Source organism: Rosa chinensis, chromosome 1 (assembly GCF_002994745.2).
Source record: "Rosa chinensis cultivar Old Blush chromosome 1, RchiOBHm-V2, whole genome shotgun sequence".
In the NCBI taxonomy this organism is placed as follows: Eukaryota; Viridiplantae; Streptophyta; class Magnoliopsida; order Rosales; family Rosaceae; genus Rosa; species Rosa chinensis.
In genome coordinates this window covers 20,831,956-20,849,305 of record NC_037088.1, presented here as the reverse complement: position 1 = coordinate 20,849,305, position 17,350 = coordinate 20,831,956, and the positions used below count along the sequence as shown (strand labels likewise).

Here is a 17,350-nt window from a genome sequence, read left to right as displayed (position 1 = left end):
TTTGGGGATAATTACTTCAGTCCCTCAACTTTGATCTAACTTCAGCAAATGATCCCTACACTCTCAATTTTCACCCAATAAGTCCAATCTGTTAGGCCTTCGTACAAATTGGCCGTTAACTAGCTTACGTGGCAAATTCATCCACGCCAAATCAGTTTGGTAGGGCCATTTAGATGGGAAAAATACTTTAATTGTCCATTCTTCCAAATCAGGTCCGTTCAAGTATATTTTTTTGTTATTAGAAAAAATGTTGACAATAAATATTAAGGACTGAAATCACCTAATAGGTGTTGGATCACTTGCACTGCCGATACACAGAAAATTTTTCCTATACACATGGGTTAAAGAACATGAACAATTGTTGACATTTTTTTTCTCTTCTGTTGGTGAAAGCATCTCCACTACAGGAGGAATAAAAAAAGAAATAAAAAGAGAGATAAAAAGATAAAGGATGATAAGAGAGGAAGTCAGGGTTGTAAAGGGAATTTTACCATTAAAATATGCCTCACCGAGCTAATTTGGTGTGGAAGAAAAAATCTTAACAGTTACATCCAATTAGAAACTACACGAAAGTTGCCCCTTTTTTATGGGGTTTTACCCATCACAGAGATGCACATAGAAACAGAGCGAACTTTTCGGGGCTACCCATTTTTTTCAGAAGGAGTACATTCAGCAATCTGCTTAGATTTGCTATGTTAGCTAGTTAACAGCCAATTTGGATGTAGACCTAACAGATCAAACCTATTGGATGAGAACTAAGAATGCAAAGATCATTTTGATGAAATTAAAAGTCGAGGGACTGAATTGATTAGACCCAAAAAGTATAAGATAGTAAGCATTATTTAGTCCAATTTTTTTTTTCTTTATGATTTTATCAATTATTTGATAATTATTAAACTTAGCCTCAGTAGATTTTTCATTACTGTTTGGGTGAGTACGAATATTGTTCTAAGCTTTATAATGAGCGAGAATATCAAACCACATGTGTTGAGCAATGGTGTTTTCTGCGAAATTACTAATTTTTTTCTCTTTGCCATCTTGAATAGATTATGAGTTAGTAATCAAAAATATGATGAGACAACAATGTTCTAAAAATCCCTTTAGGCGGCCACCTAGGTCTCACATAGGCACTAGGTGGTGGGCAACCGTCTCAATTAGTCTGGGCACCGCCTAGGCGGCCTAAGTTTAAAAAAATCGAAAAAATATTTATTTCATTTTGTCAAATACTTCAAAATAACTTCTTCTTCTTTTTTTAATTAAAGAGTTCATATCATTAATATGACCCTGAATCATGGGCAAAGAATAGTATAAGGAAGACTACTCTATTTAGACAATGGTAGCGCAGAGTAGTCTATGCTAACAAAATCAACTCGCCTCATAGGCAATCTATTCTATCTGACTCTAAACGCCGAGCACGCCATTATGGTACGTTAAAGCCAAATACTTCTACAAAGACTTATAGAGAATGTTCTACTAGCATAGACATTATTTTAAATAAAACAACTAAACAACTACAAGCTCCTTCCTTTTAGAAGGGTCAGATCTTTCGATAGGCCCTAAGAACCCAAACCTGAGACCAAACCCAACATCCCAGTCCCAGGGACGAGCAAAAACAAGAGAAAAAGCCCTAGACTGCTTCTGCCAACCCATTGCCACTGCTGCCAAGTTTTTCGGTGGTCGGCCCTTCCAGCACAACATCAACACCACCTTGCCTCTGTAACCAAGCCCAGATCAACAGCCTAAGATGATCAGCGTTGGATCTGATTGAAACTAATTCCACATCACAGAAATGATCTGCTGACAACACAGACCCCGAATCCCGACTGCTATTGCCCAAGACAACCGCAATTCGCAAACACCTCTATCTAAGAGCCCTGCAAGCACCAATCACCCGGATCCCTGAGCTCCGCTGTCGAAACCACTGCAGACAAACTAGCCAAATCGAATTCTCAAACAAAACACCAATCAAAATAGACCATTTAGATTGAAAAACCTATTGAGCCCACCGTAATCGCTCCCTCCTGCGAGGAAGAAAGGACCAAGACGGGTCCTCTGTACTCTAGGAAAAGGCTGCCACGGTCACTGGCTACTAGACAAAACCCTAGCAAAGAGAGTTGGCTAGTCTGGATAGGTTTTATACAGTTAAAATAACTTTTTATTTTTAAGTGTTCATTATATGCTTAACCTTTTACTATATCTTCAATCAATTATACTACTAATTAAGTATAGTTTTTTATTTTCTTTTAATTGCACTTATTTATATGTTAAATAATAAATAAAATTAAAATAAACAACTGCCTAGGCACTAGCCTAAGCCCCACCTAGGTTTCTAGGCACTAATAAGCACCTCCTCACCCCCTGTCTATTGCCTAGTGATTTTTTAAACACTGCGAGACACAATTGCAAGTGTTGGTTTTTCCACTGAAATATTTTCTTGTATTGTTTAGTTCATGTCATTTTTCATGATGTTTTGTGCAGTTGATTGAGTTCACTTGATTTTTCATTATCATGTTTCATTATGCTTTGTTAGGTTTGATGCTTTACAAGGTGTTATTCACTAGGCTTGACCCTCTGTTGGGTGTATTTCAATCCCCTTATAATAATGAAATACAATTTCACATGGTTGTTAAATTGAATACTCACATTATGGTCGAGGTTCAAGGGATCGATTTGTTTATTTTAGTTTTTCTTGCACTTAATTTACCAAGTTAGTTCATCATATTGCAAAACACAATATAAGTCACTTGTAGTAGTAAAAATTTCATGAGTTAGAGGTAATTTAAAATGCCGGAAGAACCTTGAAGTCATTTTTCTTAGCGGGATGGGCAACTTTCCATCCACCACCTCTCTGACTTCAACAGATTGGGCTGTTGGAAAATTTAATATTAAGTTATTTATTTTCCATAATTTGTGGATGAATAATTTAATGAAAATGTGTGAAGTTGAATAAATGTAAAAGACTATGCAATGAGAAGTCATGGCTGTCCTCAAAATATAACTTTTGGTGAAAAGTCATTTCTCCTCCAAAAGTCATCTTACATCTATAAAACACTTACTACATCATCTTGTGAAAATAACTTTTTAATTCATCTTTCCTCCTCTCCTTTACATACGAGTCTTTCCTAATATCTTGAAAACCAATTAAGTCTTTTCAAGAGAGAGTTCATACATAGCCTAAGTTCACTGTTCTTGAGGTTTGGAGTGCTACTACCACAAGAAAAATATAGTTGTACGAAAAGATTTTATGCGTATACCTTAAAATGTAGGGTGTGTGGCTAAATGAATTTTAGTCAACACAAGTAGTGAGTCTTGACCAATTGACTTGACATGATAACAACAACTCTCCAATGAAATAAGTTCATATATTGAATTTGATTTGCAGTATAATTATAGACAAATTAGTGGGCCCAATTATTTGAATCAAAGTTTAACTAGAGAGTAAGTTGATTATCGAATGGAATGAGATATAAGCCTAAAACATAAAGTTGCCATCATGGATACCCAACCTAGTTGATTGGAGATCTCAAGATCTAGGTTCAAAGGGACAACTAAATAGTGGATGACTTTGGAGTAGCATTGTGGAGATAAATCTCCTACCCATATCCTATGATGAAACAATGCATAATCTATTAGGGTAAGCTTTGCTTTTAATGGTTCCTATACCTTGATTTTTCAAGTGGGGTATTGAAGGATACTCTTCATAGGAAGCCACCTATATGAGTGCGAAATGAGGCTGTTTCTATGAGAATTTTGAAGGCTGAATTCTCTAAAGCACTCATGAATACCGAGTGTTGTCCATGGCCGGAAGGACAAAACCGTAGAACTATATGTGTACGAAAAGATATTTTGTGAATACTATTGTCTTGGTTTACATAAATGGCTTAATAGTTCAAGACATCACGTTCACTAAGTAGCTAGCAAATCTGATGGTATTTCACTAAGGAAGGTTCAAAGCCAAAAGCTAACTATCCCGATGCGATATCATTTAAACCGAACTCTCTCATATGTCCGCGCATACCATCCTTTGAAAGTTTCCTCTGTAACTAATTACTTCATCCATGTGGGGGATTGTTGGAAAATTTAATATTAAGTTATTTATTTTCCATAAATAGTGGATGAATAATTTCATGAAAAGATGTGAAGTTGAATAAATGTAAATGACTATGCAATGAGAAGTCATGACTGTTCACAAAATATAACTTTTGGTGAAAAGTCATATTTCTTCCAAAAGTCACCTTACATCTATAAAACACTTGCTACGCTACATCATATTCTGAAAATAACTTTTCAATTCATATTTCCTCCTCTCCTTTACATATGAGTCTTTCCTAATATCTTGAAAACCAATCAAGTCTTTTCAAGAGAGAGTTCATACACAATCTAAGTTCGCTGTTCTTGAGGTTTGGAGTGCTACTACCACAAAAAGAAGGCCGTTGTATCCTGGGATACGTTTGCCTTCAAAACCTTTAAGCACCGTTGAGGAGGCAATTTCGTCTTAAGGACATAGAACCAGTTCTAGACTCGACCAAATTTATTTAAGATTTTTTCTAACTTCTATTGATTTGCTTTGATTTGAATTTGCTTTCTACCTTTTACGTGATCTGCATAAGTGATCTATTAATTTCTTATTAAAATAGCAATTAGATCATATTTTTGCCAACATGGGCAACGATTTCTTTGGCGTCTTAACTAGTGCCTTATTTATTGCCTCGACTGTGGCAGCTGAAGTAACCATTGGTGTTGTATCCAACACTTTTAAAATACAAGCTCTCATAGCTACTCTCTTTCCATTCACTTGGATTTCTTTAAAAAGTCTTCAACCATAGAGATGTCTGCAGCAATCACCTTCGTGGTGTTTTGAATAACAAAATTCATATTTGATATTTCAGAGTCTATGGTAATTATTTGCTCCATCTTAAAGGTTGTTCTTTGGTCCTCCTTGTGCCTCAATCTGAGGTGCTAGGGCTTGATTTATGTCAGTTTGTTGTGGTCTTCAGTGACATGATTGGTTGGGTGGAATACCAAAAGATAAGAAGAGACACACGCCAGTCCGAAGATTGTAGAGGCCTAAGGCGTACAATCATGATGTAATATATATATTTTTTTGATATGACCCAAGAAAAACAGAAACTAGGTTGCCAAAAAAAAGAATAAAAGAAACTTGGATGCAAAAGGTCAGTGGTAGGATTCAAACGCTGCTAAAATGGCCCATTGTAGATAGTGTTGCCACTGCTCCACCTCAAAGCAGTTTTAACTTTTGTACAAATTATGTATATATATAAATTCAGATCTCCGAGATCTATCGGAAGCCGGTAGCCTGAGACGGCTGCCTCCAAGGGCTGGCTCTAAAGAGAAACAAAGTTGAAAGATGAAGTGAGAATTTAGAAGACGAGAGAAATGTCTATAGAAGATGAAGTGAGGAATGATAAGGTGAAGAGAGAACCAGAAGCAAGGCTCAACATCAAAATTTTAAAACCAAAACCTATGCAACCAATTTTAAACAGTTATAAAAGTAAGTATTTGTCAAGTGAATGACGTGATCGAGAAACTTTTTCAATACAGAGGCGTGAGAATGAGCCTCCCAACCCATTTATCAAATTAAAAAAAAAAAAAAAATATATATATATATATTTTTCACGTGATTGAGAAAATTTTCCAACACACAGATGCGTTAAATACCCTCAAACCTCTCTGGAAACTATTTATTTGACCTAGTCTTAAACAGCCAAAATAAATAAATAAATGAAGGAAAAAAAGAAAAAGGAAAAAAGATTATATTGCAGGTATGAGCCTGATGATGACTTTTTATGTTTCGAGTCTCCTGGCTGCGAACACGTAATAATTGCGGAACAGTAAAAATTTAGAGTGAAAATGTCAACCGAACACAAAATAGGGAAGGCAGAGACGAAGACGACCGACTGTCTTTCCTGGGTTTCGGGGGTATATACACTCAGACTCACTCCCCTACACCTCTCTCTCTCTCTGCCCTTCCTTTCCTTACACACTGTAACCCTGAAACCCTAAAACACACTGTAAACCCAAACCAATGCTACTATTCCTCCTAATCACAAAATTGGGGCTTCAGCACACCAGGTTAGAGCTTCAATTCCTTTATTTTTCAATGCTTCCTTAGATCCCTTTTGTTTGTTTTACCAGCATTTTGTGTTGTTGAGCTGAAACCCCAAGTGAACGTTACGTTGATTTTGGAAACGGCAATCATGTTTCCGGCTATTGTTTTCGGTAATTGGTTAGGCTCAGGTGGTAGAATGATCTATTTCTAGTCTTAGTTTTGGATCAAAACTGAGGAAAAAAAAAGAAGAAGAGGTAATTGTTCTGTGGCTGCCAAACTTTACCAATAGTTAACTGAAAACTAAAGAGCTATGCTGAAAGGGTTTCTTTGTTAATGATTGAAGAGATTAGGAATCACTCTTAACACGATTACCTTGTAGACAATCAGTTAGTCCTTGGTTCTGTATCTGGGAAATGTTTGCTTACGTGTTTTTAATATGATAAATATTTTCAGTTGATCCAGCTTGTTTTACAATCGCTTTCGCTCGGATAAACATGTGGAACTCTTTCTAGTCAGCCCAGAGAGGACAATACAGTTGTTCATACCGTTCGGCAAACTGTCATGGACACTGAAGTTTTGGCAGATGTTGAAGCGGAAGACAGGGAACGTCACGGGACGGTAGACTCTGAATCTGATAAAGGTGTAAAGCAAAATGTAAATGATAGTTTTGCAGGGAGAGAAATAATTGTACAGGATGAGGATGGGAATGCTAAACCATATGTGGGAATGGAGTTCGAATCAGAGGATGCTGCCAAGGCTCTCTATGAGGCGTATGCTAGGTGTGCTGGTTTTAGCACCCATGTTGGTCAGTTTAGTCGTAACAAGCCTGATGGACCAATAGTGACATGGGAATTTGCATGTTCACGAGAGGTGTTCAAAAGAAAGAATGTTGAAAGTTGCAATGCTATGCTACGCGTAGAGAGAAAAGATGCAAACACTTGGGTTGCCACTAAGTTTATTGAGGACCACAACCATTCGATGGAAAGTCCAAATAAAGTCCATTACCTTCGACCGCGTAGACACTTTGCAGGTGCTACAAAGAATACAGCTGAGACTTTGGATGTCACTTCTGATGCTTATGTCTCTATGGATGGGAATCCTGTCCCTTATGAACCAAATCGTGGAGGTAGGAGCGTCTCTCCTGTTGAACAAAATCGCCCTGCAAGGAATTTTGGGCCTACTAACTATACAAGGCCTTCTAGCCGGAAGAGAACGCTTGGAAGAGACGCTCAAAATCTTCTAAACTATTTCAAGAAGATGCAGGCTGAAAATCCTGGATTTTATTATGCTATACAGCTTGATGATGACAACCGCATGACTAATGTTTTCTGGACTGATGCGAGATCGAGGACCGCTTACAACTACTTTGGAGATGCTGTAATATTTGATACAATGTATCGACCAAATCAGTACCAGGTGCCGTTTGCTCCTTTTACCGGTGTAAATCATCATGGCCAGATGGTATTGTTTGGCTGTGCATTACTTCTAGATGAGTCTGAGTCTTCCTTTACTTGGCTGTTTAAGACATGGCTTTCTGCAATGAATGATCGACCTCCTATTTCTATAACTACCGACCAAGATAGAGCAATACAAGTGGCAGTAGCGCAGGTATTCCCAGATGCGCGCCACTGTATATGCAAGTGGCACATTTTAAGAGAAGGCCAAGAAAGATTGGCTCATATATATCTTTCTAATCCTTCCTTTTATGGAGAGCTGTATAGCTGCATCAACTTTTCAGAGACAATTGAGGATTTTGAATCGTCATGGGTGTCCATTCTTGATAGATATGACCTTCGGAGAAATGATTGGCTGCAGGCAGTGTATAATGCTCGAAAGCAGTGGGCCCCAGTTTATTTTCGTGGGACTTTCTTTGCTGCAATTTCCTCAAATCAAGGAGTTAGATCTTTCTTTGATGGCTATGTGAATCAACAGACTAGTGTACCTCTGTTCTTTAAGCAGTATGAAAGGGCTCTGGAGCATGCATTAGAAAAAGAAATAGAAGCAGATTATGATACAATTTGCACCACACCAGTACTGAAGACACCATCACCAATGGAACAACAGGCAGCTAGCTTGTATACAAAAAAAGTATTTTCCAAGTTTCAGGAGGAATTAGTTGAAACTTTTGTCTATACTGCAAATAAGATAGATGGAGATGGGCTTGCCAGTAAATACAGGGTTGCGAAGTATGAACATGATGACAAGGCTTATATAGTCGAACTAAATGTCTCAGAGATGAAAGCAAGCTGCAGCTGTCAAATGTTTGAATATGCTGGCATCCTCTGTAGACATATTTTGACTGTCTTCACGGTCACCAATGTTCTTACCCTTCCATCACATTACATATTGAAGCGATGGACAAGGAATGCCAAATCTTGGGTTGGAGTAGATGAACAGATCTCAGATCCGCAAGGTGTTGAGATACTCACTGTGCGGTTCAACAATTTATGTCAGGAAGCCATTAAATATGCGGAAGAAGGGGCAGTTGCTGTAGAGACTTACAATGCAGCAATGATTGCTCTACGAGACAGTGGGAAAAAGATTGCTGATTTGAAGAAAAATGTTGCTAAAGTTGCACCTCCTAGCTCTCAGGGTAGTGGAAGTATTCAGGAAGAAAATATGAAAAAAGCTTCTTTGCCATTTGGTGAATTGGTCCCCCCATTGTGGCCTTGGCAAGAAGCATTGCCACATCGCTTTAATCTTAATGATGTCGGAGTTCCTGTTTCTGATATAAATCAGCCTAGCATGGCGGGCTCTATTCAACCCGATGGTGGGCATCCTGATAATACGGTATGAGGATTGGAGGTTTGGTGGTATCCCTATTACCATTTACTTTGGGCATGCATTTTCTTGTACCTGAGCTTTAGAGATTGCTTATTTAGAGTTTTTTTTCTCTAAATTGTTCTGTTGATTGATTTGACTTTCGATTTGTAGGTGGTTTATACTTGCTTCAAGTCCATGACATGGGTCATAGAAAATAAGAATTCAACATCAGCTGGAAAAGTTGCTGTTATTAACTTGAAGGTATACCACGTCTTTCCGTGAAGGTGGACAAGTGGTTTTTACTTTCCTGTTCTGCATCGGAGCTTTCTTAATTTAGACTTGAGGATATATTAAAATCTTTCTAATCTCATGATACCCTTATCATGATGCGAAATGCGTCTTCAGTTTGGAAGTGATTTATCGTCATCTATAACCTATTATATATAAATCAAGTTTCTGCATATTCTTTATGGACAAAATGATAATCATTCTTTAATAAATTTTCAAGTGATTAATTATTTAATAATTTCTGAGTTTCGATAACTGGCATCTGTAGCCAGACACTAGCCCTTGTCATGTACCCTAGAGGAAAAATGGTCCTCGAAGGGACCGGAAAAAAAAAAAAAAATCATGGTGACAGGTTGCTATTGTATTGTTGGTATTCTTGTCTTGCTGTTATAATGTTCGTTTTTGTCTGCTGCAGCTGCAAGATTATCGCAAGAACCCGGCAGGAGAAACAGATGTACAATTTAGGGTAACCAGGGTTACACTAGAGCCTATGTTAAGATCGATGGCCTACATTGGTCAGCAACTTTCTGCACCAGCCAACAGAGTTGCTGTTATCAATCTCAAGGTATGCCACTCAGATTTTTCTCAGGAATTTTATATGCCTAAATCTTTTCACTTTCTGTTTTCCTTGTCTTAATGTAAATGTTAAATTAATTGGTTTTTGCCTTAATTTTGTTATTGTACTTGGCATCAAGACTTGTATAGCAAAATTTTCTGATCAGTAGACAGGTCTGAAATTAAGAGAATTGTGCTGTCTACAGTTAATGTAGTTTGGAAAGAGTTTAGAACTGAAGGCTTACGGCTTAATGGGCCAGGTTTAAGGGATATGCTGGCAAAGGGAAATATGGACTGTCAAGCAAAAGGAAATATGGAGTGCCAGGTTTAAAGTTGACAAAGTTAATTAGCAGGAATTGTCTGGCCTGTGGCCTGCGTATTTTGGGCCTATAGAATGACTTACCCTTGGGAAATGTTAGGGGATTTTGGTTTAAAGGTTGTAGAAAAGTATGCTTTTTAAATGAAGGTTGAAATATTATGTTTAGGGAGTTGTGCTGGGGCAGTGAAAAATGTCTTGAGAATTGTGTCTCCTATTGTTCTTGAAATTTTTTATGCTAATTAATGGTCAGTAAATTTGGGGTCTTAGAGTATGATTTGTAGAAGTTCATGCAACTTGATAACAAGGAGTAAGAATGAATGCAAAGAAATTTAAAGAACACAGCAGCATTAATGCCTCCTAGGTAATTCATACTGAAGAATATAGACTACCACGTTAAGGTTCAAGTTGTTTTCTCCCGGTCACCTGGTGATCTAGAAATTCATGGTCCCTAACATTGGAGTTAATATCATGGGTTGAGATTAATTGTTTAATGCACTTAAATACTATCATTTAATCTCAACCCTAATGTTAAAATCAAAAGGGCAGGTTACCATGAATTTTTGGTAACCAGAGGGATACATTTCCGATGAAGATTCTGTATAGGGCCTAATGTTCCTGCTGACTGAGAGGATGTACTTGGATGATGGGAAGAAGTTTAGAGTTAGATTCTTCTTTCTGGGCTCTGTTCGTATCATTTTTTATCCTGAAATGACGAGGTGTTGGTGTAGACGTTCCATTCGCTGTAGTAAAATTTGAGAATTAAAGGGAGGCTTTTGGTTACTAGATATAGGGAGGTGGTTAAAATAGTGGATCAGCTTCTATTCATTGTTCAGGTCCCTGGTAAAGATGGGTTTATATTCTATCTGAAGGGGACGTAACACGATTGGATTGAAACAGTGAGGTTATTTACAACTTTTTTATGGACTAAATGGAAATTGCGGAAATTTGTAGAAGTGGCACATGAGCCGGGCCTATTTTGAAAACTTAGAGGTACAAATTGACTAAGATGAACACAAGGGGGGAGAGGGGCAATTGAAAAATTCTCTATTCCAATGAGGGTATTTCGGGTATTAATCTTAAAGAAATTTTTTAGATACAAGTAATACAGGTACAATGCACCACAGGTCCGCCTAAAGATCACTCGACGAAACAATAACAGAAGAAATAGATATTAATGGACTACCAGAAACAGCTTCGATAACCAGGCAAATAAAGCCAAAATAAACTGAAGCTTCCCAGTGCACTTTTTTCACCAAAATGACCCAAAAGATTTTTATTTCACCACAATTTCATAAAACATTAGCTTTTCAATCATCTAAAGGATATATATATATATATATATATATATATATAATTTTTTTTTTTTGAAAGGTCTAAAGGATAATAGTGTAGTCTCAAAAAGAAGTATTATAGTTCTCAATTAATGGAGAAGCACGTGAATGAGGAATCACATAAAAGTCTTGTGTGGTTGTACCATAACTTCAAGGGGACAAAGCAATAGAGAGGTGCAAGAGGTGGTGTAAAAATCCCAATTGTTTAGAAATTTCTCTTTTTAGAATGAAATTTATGTATTTATTTATTTTTTCCCCAGGTGCATAGTGTTTTCAGACACCTCTTGCACTTGTGAGGGGATAAGTGCATTTAAACTTAGGCAATATCACAAGTATTTTACTCTCCCATGAGCAATAGTTCAGGTTAGTATGTATACTTCTGTCAGTACTGTAGCCTTCCATGGAATGGAAACAGGAATGAGCGGGTAGATAGTCAATTTAAGGGCTACAGTAGGATTTGCAGACAAAGTATCTGATGGAGTTGAGTTTCCAAGACCTGCTAGCTACTCTGGTAAAGTGACATGTTCAATTGGAGACAAAAGAGAAGAGAATTGAATGGCTCCAGGTTGTTTATGGCTCATGATATTATGGGAAACTTTAAACAGACGGGTTGCTAATCCTCAGCAAGGGGTTAAAAAATCAACATGCAGGTCATCAAAAGATATCTCTAATGGTTACTCTTCATTCTTAGCCTGCTGGAAATCTTTATTGGAAAATGAGGAGAGGTTGAGGTCTTGAGGATAGTTGGTTGGAGGAAGATTTGATGCAATTGTTGTTTCCTATGCAATTGCTACCTTGGTTGCACCAGGTATTAAAAGATAAACATGGCACAGGATTTGTGGATTCTTTGTTACCTTTTTAGGCATAAAGTTGAAATGTCGGTTTTAGAAGAACTCTGAATAACTTGGACACAAATGAGCTTTGCTCTGTTGCCAGGGTAGTTGAGATGGCCAAACCTCCTTTGTACAAGGGCAGAGAGAAGGGCCTGGAAGTCAGAAGGTTCAGGGATGTTCTTTGGAAAGTCATATTGCACGTTAACTGTTTCCCTATTTGTTGTAGCATGTAATTTAGGATATTCGAGGACACTTGCTTTGTTCTTTTGATTATACAGGGGTTTTTCTTCAATAATAAAAAGGAAAGTTGAAAGTCATGCATGTTTCTGGAAATTGAATTCTCAATCCAAAGGAAAGAAAGATAATGCGAACTGATTGGCTTGCGATAAAATCCTAGTTTTCTCAATTATTCTTTCATGTTTATCTACTATGGCACTATTTATATCCATAGTTTCAATATGAAATGAGGAGGTTTTTCAAAAGTTGAACAAAAGGATTTTTTTCCCAACTTAGGGATCTCATGTGTTCAACTTTCATCATATTTCTATAGTGCTGTTTTATGGTTTCTTTTTTATTTTTTAATTTCAACTTTCAAATGTTATATCTACATAATTGTGGTTTCTCAGCTTCAAGATACAAATACAACATCTGGAGAAACAGAAGTCAAGTTTCAAGTGTCCAGAGATACACTAGATTCCATGTTGAGATCAATGGCTTACATCCGTGAACAACTATGACATGTAAGACACTATCTTCAGTAATACGTAGGATATTATATGTTGTCATGATTGAATACCTTACTTATATGCAGTCTACTTTTTCTTTCATCTGAGGAGCCATTCTGTCCACTTTGCCCTCAAATTTCTGAACTGAGTTCCTATGTAATTGTTTTGCTTATTTGTATAGTGGACGTTGTTGTTCCTGTGATGCTACTTCGTTGATAACATACACAGAATTAAGAAAAGCGGAGATGACACAATAACTTGGATGAGAAGTACACCAGAACCAAATCACACCTTCAAACTAAAAGTGAAAAAATCCCATGCATTTCAATAATCTTCTCAAAGTATCAATCACAGTTAACTGCTCTAAAGGGTATATCTCTGAAATAGCTTTAATTAAGATGCTCATCTGCAACATGGTTCTGTATGATGTACAAAGCACATTTAATAATTCTGTGGACTGGACTCAAGGTTATCTTACACACATGGGTTCCACTTCTCTGTTTTAGCTTAGTGATGCTCAGTGATAGAGTGAGAGTTGAATGGTGACTGTTACATGGAGAAAATTCAGTCATCGGGCTCTCTTAGTTTGTTAGCAGTAGATTTGTTATTGAGAGAACATGTTATACACTTGATTCTTGTATATAACTTCTATTTTATTTAAGAAAATTAGTTTCACTAACAACGAGTTGAATGGCCGTCTTCTGCTCTTCAACTCCAGTTGACTACTATTCTGCCACCTCAAGATTTTCCCTAGTTTAATGTCATGCCTTCAATGAATAAAAAATAACCATGATTTGAACAAATGGTCCGAATTTATTGCATTTCAAACGTAACACTCAGGAAGCGTGTTAGATTGGGTTATTACTCATGGAAAGGTAACAACTACCTGTGACATGGTTCCGAGGAGAAAACTGGGTCTTGTCCTTCCCCTTGTCGATGTGTAATGGTTGTGATGTTGAAGCATTGGTCATACCAATGTCCGGTTGCATTAGCTCTGTTCAAATCGCAGGGAGTTTTACTCTCTGGGTTTTGTGGCCATGTTGTGAGATACACGCTTTTTGGACAGAAGCATTGTAATAGCTTTATATGGGTCATTTGGTTGGAGAGAAAAGAATCCGTGAAAATGTGAGGGGGCCGAAGCTTTTGTGGTAAAGGATTCAATCATGGGCATCAGTTTCCGCAGAATTCAGAAATTGTTTCTACTGAAATTGCAATGCTCCTGTGGTTTTAGCTCTTTGAAGTCTGCATGCTATCTGTGGATTGATTTTGAGATGTAAAGTAGAACATACAGGTAGCAAAGTTGGTGGACATCTTGTCCTCTACGTTGTACTTTGTATATCCAATCTTGTCCTCTACGTTGGACTTGGTAAAAGTATGTTTCATTTCTGTGTTTTCAAAATCAATCTGAAACTAAAAGCTTTAAACGCCTATGTTAGTCTCTATATCCAGGTCCCTATTTTATTTTTTTTTTTGGTTGCAATATATCCAATGTTTTTGTTTTTTTGATGCAAAAAGAAAGCACAGAAAACAAATCTATCTTGCAGATCAAAGTATTTTGACATCAGCCACCAAAGCTTTGATTCTCCAAGGAATAGTAACTTTCTCCAAAAGACAGTCGATTTTAAATTTTAGTAACTTAAAATCATCTTCCACCCAAGTTTGAGAGAAATTATAAAATTGAGTAGTATGGAGAGCTTCTCTTGGAGTAGTTGCTTCAGCCACAAGAACATTGGCATTTGCAGTTCTTTTTGAAGCTACAAATATAGGAAGTCCAGCTGTATTTCTGAAAACCAAACCTATGGAAGCAGATCCAGCTTTAATAGAGCCATCAAAATTAATTTTGATCTTGTCTTGATAAGAAGGTTCCCACTTAATCTGAAAGCATTTAGAGACTCATATTTCTTAGGATTAACATTCCAGTAGTTTGCTCCCAAAGTAGCAGCCAGTTTTGAGTAGGGGAATGAGCCAACTGTTGGAAGATCAACTTATTCTTAGAAGGGTTATTATCACAAATGGTACCTGAACTATACCTCAATCTTATCGATGGTACCTGAACTTCAATTTTGATCACAACCAGTACCCGAACTTTTCGATTTCATTTTAAATGGTACCTAGAGCCACCTTCGGTCAATATTCCGACTAAAAACAGTATGTGAGGCGATCATAGTGATGATTTTTGATGATTTTAAGGGTTGCGATCATATATAATGATGATTTTTTGGTAATAGACTTGCCTTGAACTTGAATTTTTTTTTTTTTTTTTTTTTTTAGATTTGGCTTTTTTGGCTTGAATAGTGACCGAAGGTGGCCTTAGGTACCATTTAAAATGAAGTCGAAAAATTCGGGTACTGGTTGTGATCAAAATTGAAGTTCAGGTACCATCGATAAAATAGATGATAAGTTCAGGTACTATTTGTGATAATAACCCTTCTTAGAATGTCAAATGGTCCGAGAGATGACTAAGATCTGAGCAATAGATTTTTGAGATATATTTGGATTCTGAAACAAGGAAAGAAAGCGTCATTCCAAGCCAGAGGATTTGGAAGATTAGTAGCTAAAGACCAAACAGAATAAGCAAAGGAGCACTGCATAAAAAGATGATTAGAAGATTCAATAAAATTATGACAAAAAAGACACATAAAAGAAATATTATGGTTATAAAGAGATAATTTATCTTTAGCGAGTCTAGTCTCAAGTTTTTGTCTTAGAAAGATCCAAGCAAAAATTTTAATTTTAGGAGAAATATTGAGTTTCCACATTTTTTTTTCCAAAGTTTTCTTTGGAATGAGCTTGGGCATGCTGATCTAATAACCAAGAAGCACTCTTAATAGAAAACTTATTTGATCCAGAGGGACCCCAAATGAACTTGATCATCTGGAATATTATGAACGGGTAAGAATAGATAAAAGTTTCAGAACAATATCCATAGGAAGAACTTGTAAAAGTTCTTCTTTATTCCATTGAAAGTTTTGAATGAAATGAGTTACCTTTAGATTCCAATTAAGATTCTATCTATTATATTCGGGCATAATAAGATAAAGAGGGAAGGATAGAACCCAATTAAACGTCCAATAATATATCATCCCCATTAGGTAGTTCTCATGCCTTCTAAAATGGACTCTCTAGAATCAAGAATACCTTTACAAGCAAGAGAATTGGTTGATCCTTTATCCACATTCAGTAAATGAGCATAATACTTAGCAGAAACTAACTTAATATCCACCAATTATGGGGTTTAGTCAAAACTTTCCGAGCTAATTTAGCCAAGGTTGCCTGATTAAACCAAGCTGCTAGTCTAATACCCAAACCACCTAGAGATTTAGGTAAACAAGCTTGAGTCCAAGCCACAGGGGTAGACTTAGAAGCCCAGAAAAAAAAATTACATTGATTATCCAAGGCTGAGGTTATTTTCTTACGGCATGTGAAACAGGATAAAACATGGTTAGGCATACCAGATAAATTAACTTTGATTAAAGTAAGCTTACCACCTCTGGACGACGTTTTTGCTCTCCAACCAGCCTTTTTTTTTCCCTGCATTTTCAAAAGAAGATTACAAGTATTAATTTAGAAGGAAGAGAACATGGCAATTATTTTATGGAAGAATTTTTATTTAATTTCTTCTCTTATTTCAATATCATGATTACAAAAAACTTATATAGACATGTTAAGAACTTTCAAGAGCTTGACTTCCACACATAATTATTCTAACATTAAACAAACAATCAGCTACCTGCACGATTATAATAGTAGTAGCTAATTATTTTGCAACTCAAAAGACAATAACTGACAGCAACCTTATTCTTAGAAGGGAAAATTTCACAAATGTTCACTCAACTATGACTCATTCGACACTTTGGTCACTGAAGTTTCAAATATATCACTTTGGTCACTCAACTATTACACTGTCAATCACTTAAGTCACTTTGTTAATTTTTTTCATTAAAAAAAAAATACTCTTTGGGTGACTTAAGTGATTGACAGTGTAATAGTTGAGTGACCAAAGTGATATATTTGAAACTTCAGTGACAAAAGTGTCGAATGAGTCATAGTTGAGTGACCAATTGTGGAATTCTCCCAGTTAGAAAAACCAAGAGTGCTAATTTGGTTTAATTAACCAACAATGCCTCCCTTAAACCAAATTTTGTTTTCACACCCAATCTTGCAACATCTCTCTTGAAGACTTATCCACCAAGAGCCTTTGTATAATCTCAGCCATCTGATCATCTGTCTTGCAATACTTCAGCTTAATAACTCCTTCATTCACCAGCTCCCTTAAAAAAATGATACCGCATAGGAATGTGCTTTGTCCTCCCATGAAACATTGGATCTTTTGCAACCGAAATTTTGGAACTATTGTCAAAAAAAAATGTTGGTGGAGTTCTTTGCTTATGCTGCAAACTTTCCAGAATAACTCTCAGCCAAAGAACTTGACATCCTGCATAAGCACCAGCAATCTATTATACTTC

General features: G+C 36.7%; 1 protein-coding gene across 3 annotated transcripts; it reads left to right on the top strand.

The window, feature by feature from the left end:
- Positions 1-5,864: 5,864 nt before the first annotated feature.
- On the top strand, positions 5,865-13,523 carry LOC112193552 (protein FAR1-RELATED SEQUENCE 3). 3 transcript variants are annotated; one of them, XM_024333748.2, is made up of 6 exons: positions 5,865-6,093; positions 6,524-8,860; positions 9,005-9,094; positions 9,537-9,686; positions 12,786-12,899; positions 13,066-13,523. In XM_024333748.2, exons 2-5 carry the CDS (start codon positions 6,632-6,634, stop codon positions 12,894-12,896), a joined length of 2,580 nt encoding a protein of 859 aa, XP_024189516.1. In that variant the 5' UTR covers positions 5,865-6,093; positions 6,524-6,631; the 3' UTR covers positions 12,897-12,899; positions 13,066-13,523. The 3 variants fall into 3 exon arrangements, with proteins under 3 accessions (XP_024189516.1, XP_024189507.1, XP_040372591.1); XM_024333739.2 differs by lacking the exon at positions 13,066-13,523 and having other exon boundaries at positions 12,786-12,991; XM_040516657.1 differs by lacking the exons at positions 5,865-6,093; positions 13,066-13,523 and adding an exon at positions 6,142-6,324 and having other exon boundaries at positions 12,786-12,991.
- Positions 13,524-17,350: the final 3,827 nt, after the last annotated feature.